The sequence below is a fragment of the Sphaeroforma arctica genome (assembly GCF_001186125.1).
Source record: "Sphaeroforma arctica JP610 unplaced genomic scaffold supercont1.103, whole genome shotgun sequence".
Taxonomy (NCBI): domain Eukaryota; class Ichthyosporea; order Ichthyophonida; genus Sphaeroforma; species Sphaeroforma arctica.
Window position 1 is genome coordinate 103,156 of NW_014040455.1, and position 4,032 is coordinate 107,187.

General features: G+C 46.8%; 1 protein-coding gene across 1 annotated transcript in view; it reads left to right on the top strand.

The window, feature by feature from the left end:
* The window catches only part of SARC_02334 (hypothetical protein), a gene marked incomplete at its 5' end in the record, with an annotated part of 16,161 nt that overhangs the window by 2,516 nt on the left and 9,613 nt on the right, over nt 1-4,032 (top strand). The window contains 5 exons of the mRNA XM_014303924.1: nt 934-1,157; nt 1,878-2,031; nt 2,776-2,877; nt 3,183-3,332; nt 3,768-3,875. Coding sequence (XP_014159399.1) covers nt 934-1,157; nt 1,878-2,031; nt 2,776-2,877; nt 3,183-3,332; nt 3,768-3,875 — 738 coding nt within the window. The remainder of the gene's footprint in view (nt 1-933; nt 1,158-1,877; nt 2,032-2,775; nt 2,878-3,182; nt 3,333-3,767; nt 3,876-4,032) is intronic.

Genomic DNA, 4,032 nt, shown 5'->3' on the forward strand with positions numbered 1-4,032 from the left:
TGAAATGAAATCGGTAATGTGTGTATGTATATGCAGACTTTTGTTTGAATGATTTCCGTGGTATGGGCGCATGTGTGTATGTATATGCGGACTTTTTATTTGAATTGATGTGTATATGTGTATAATATTCTGTAATTCTGAGTATCTGTGTGCGAGTTCGAGTGGGGGTGCATGTGCAGAATACACACGCGTAAAAATTTGGAGTGTACGTATAAGTACAGTCCCCTCTCCCGCACCCTGGGCAGCCTCGTCAGGTCATTGGCGGTACACATGTGCGTTTGGATGTCCACGAGCATCCAGATGTGTACACGTGCAGATGGAGGTGTGCTCAGAGACGCACATCGTGTTCGTGTTCGTGTGACATGTTTTATCGCACACATGACGCTCTCGGATAATCCAGGGTCGATTGACGAGTGCTGTCTCCCCTTGATACTAATGTTGTACTCGTATGCATATGCGTACGGAGGCGTTCTGCGCTGTGTAGATGCACGTGTGGAAGTGAGTGTATGGGCAGATACAAGTTAGTTGGACTTGCCCCCCATAGGCGGGAGTTTGAGGGTCACCTAGGCTTTCGGGATGGTGCATTTGCACTTGCGTCTTTGACACTGACACGGCCTTCCTCGTGTCATTTACCCGGCATTTTTCTCTCGACTGACACGTGTCATGTGCCTGTCACGTGTCATTTTTCTGTTAAGTGTCATGTCACCTGTCACATGTCATCTACCGATGTCCTACGGGCTATGTGTCCTATAGCTACCCCCAGTTGCCCCACTTGTCAGGTGTCAGATGTCAAGTGTTATGTCACCTGTCACATGTCATCTACCATCCATACGGGCTACGTGTCCTATAACTACCCCCAGTTGCCCCACTTGCCAGGTGTCAGGTGTCAGGTGTCATTAACCCATTCCACGCCCTTCATCCCCACTACCACAGCCACGTGGCAAGCTGGTCGGTGGTGTTTACGGAGTACTTTGACTCCGATTCAGAGGGACGAGCGCTCAACACTCCCATCTCCCGAGACATGGAGTACGACGGTGAGACTATCATTAATGTGGACCAGGACACGGGAGCGTCTATTGTGGACGTGCAGCAGAACAAATACGATACCAGCACTCTGCAGACATTGACGGTGCTCTCACACGCGTGGATTGTGAATGGTAGGTGTATGTTCTATATATATATATATATATATCAGTGTTCTATTTATATAGCAGGGTTCTATTTGTAGATTGGTGATAGATCTTTGGTTGATGGTACAACGATACGGGTGTAGCCTCCGTAGTGGGTTCGCAGAATGTTCCGGATTCTGTCACCCTGCAGACGGTAACTGTGCTTTCAAAGGAGTGGAATGTGGATGGTAGGTAGTTGTTCTATTTATAGATTTATTTGTGATTGGCGAGATTTGTTCTCTTTAACTACATGCAAAGGCCGACGGTAGTGGATTGCATTCATTGACTCACAGTTGAGGCTGCACAACAAGGCAGCCTTTAATACGCTCATAAAAGGACAGCCATGGTCACCACTGTCCTCCACATGGCCAAGGCCATCATAATCTACCTACATACACACACCAAAACTCTACCTACGTACACACACCACGACTCTACCTACGTACACACACCAAGAATCTACCTCCACACATATACCAAGACTCTCACGCAACTATGAGACAGTGGCAGGGTGCTGGTACAAGGTACCCAATCAGATGGCGCTGGGAGACAGTTCGTTTATCCCTACGGCTAGGAGCTATTAATAGAACGCCCGCGTGTGCTATTAACAGAACACCCTCATGAACCCACCCACGTGCACCCACCCACGTGTACACACGCACCACCATCGCACTCTCTCAACTGTTCTGTATCTTCCCAACGGCACAGATGTAGACACTGAAGACCTGGGGGTGAAACTGGTAGTGCGCGTACCCGAACCCTTCCATATGAGCAACCACTCAGACGGCGCAGTGAGACAGTTTGTGGACGCGGATGGAAACCCCATCACCAGCACAGGGCTCACGCAGCAGCAAGTCATCGAGTATGTCTTGTGTGTGTGTGTGTGTGTGTATGTGTTTGTGTAATGGGCCTGTGTGTGTGTTCTTGTGTGCATGCACTCTCTCCATATACGCGTGTATTTCTTCATATACACGAGTATACACTCGGGGGAGGGGAGGGGGTTAGGCCTTACAAACTCATATGTATGTGTACCTTGGCCTGTGAGAAAGTACGTCTGCACGTATGTGCACTTACCCATTCTATATATATGCGTGTTAACACACGATGAGGTGTATTGCAATCAGTCGCTTTATGGGCTAATAAACATTAATCAGATCACACACAGGAGATAAACCCTCCCAATCCCGAATGTGTATGGAGGTGAAGATCCGCCCACAGCAAGGTATCTACTGACAATACGATGAATACTTTACTCGAGATGAGTAAGCTCTCCAAGTGAACAGTCAGCCTGTGTGTCCGCAAGGCGCACTGGCGCGACACCATAGACTGTTGACTGACCACATTGGGAACTCACTCAAGATCGGAGGGTTTAATCTCCTTCATGCGATCTGATTAATGTTTACTCACTCATAAAGTGATTGCAATGCACATCATCGGGTGTTCGTCATGTAGCCCATACATGAACATTAGTGCATATCTCCTATTTTCTGTATCCACCACCTTATCATGACCTTGTATTCTACTTCCCCAACTCCTGTATTTAATACATTCTTTACACTTTGAGCCCTACCATACTCAATCCCCAACCTCGACTACCACACCACAGCCAACTGATCGACCGCCAACAAGCCGCGGCTAACAAGGCAGCGACTAACGCAGCAGATCACACGAACGACACAGCCCCCATCAACCAGGACCAGCTGTACGAGTAAGTGGGACGATGCAGAGGGTGTGGTGATGGGATACAGTTGTACAGATACAGACGGAGAGTGTGCTGTGGCGATGAGAGAGTGAGAGTGTGTGTGTGTGTGGATGTGGATGTGGTTGCTATACAAAGGCATGGGCAGGGAAAACCTTTCTGTGTACGTGTGTGGTCGAGGTACAGCTGTGTACTGCGGTACAACTCTTTGTCATATATTGATAGGTGCTGGGGTGTATTGCACATTCAAACACAGCCTTTACATCTGTCCCTAGTAGCCACCCTACTCACCCTCCCATCCTCTCCAATACCAGGATGATCGCTCACCCTCCTGCGCCAGAGAATGAACCGGTGGTCTTCCCTAGCACGTACCCACGACCGTCTCCCAACAACTACAACATACAACAGGGTGAACCCCTGACACCTGAGCAGATCCAGACCATCAAAGACCACTTGCTCAACCGGTGCGTGTTTGTGTGTGTATGCTTGTGCGTGGAGCTGTTGTAAGTGTGTGTACACGTTACTGTTGTTAGGTGGTTGTGTATTCTGAATGGCGCTCCGTGTGCGTGCGGTTTCTTGTCGTATGAGTAACGTTATGTATATGGGTATGCTTGTGATGCAGTGTTGCATATGAATATTCAAGTGTTATAGTGTTGTATATACATACACTTGTGATGAAGTCTTGTGGTTAAAATTAGTGATATACATGAGGTGCTGGATGTGCATGTATGTACGTACAAAGTGTCCAGATTCTTTTAACATTCTAGGGCTTGAAGCCTATCTGTGCCCGATCTTAACAATTAAATCCTATTTGCAATTTTTGTATGTATTTATTGCCTATTGTGTATACGAACGCAGTTTGACTGAAAGTCATATGTATGTCCATTTCCAACTTGCAGCATTAAATCCGTAACGAATGATGTAAACGACACCGTGCCAGAGAGCAGAACTGACAGTAGCACTGTAGTCATACCGGTGGGAGAGAAGGGCAAAATTGCTATCACTGCGTAAGTTGTATGACTGCACACACGCACACACACATACACACACACGCACACACACACACACACACACGCACACACACACACACACATATATATATATATATATATAATATATATATAATATATATATATATATATTATATTATATATATATATATAA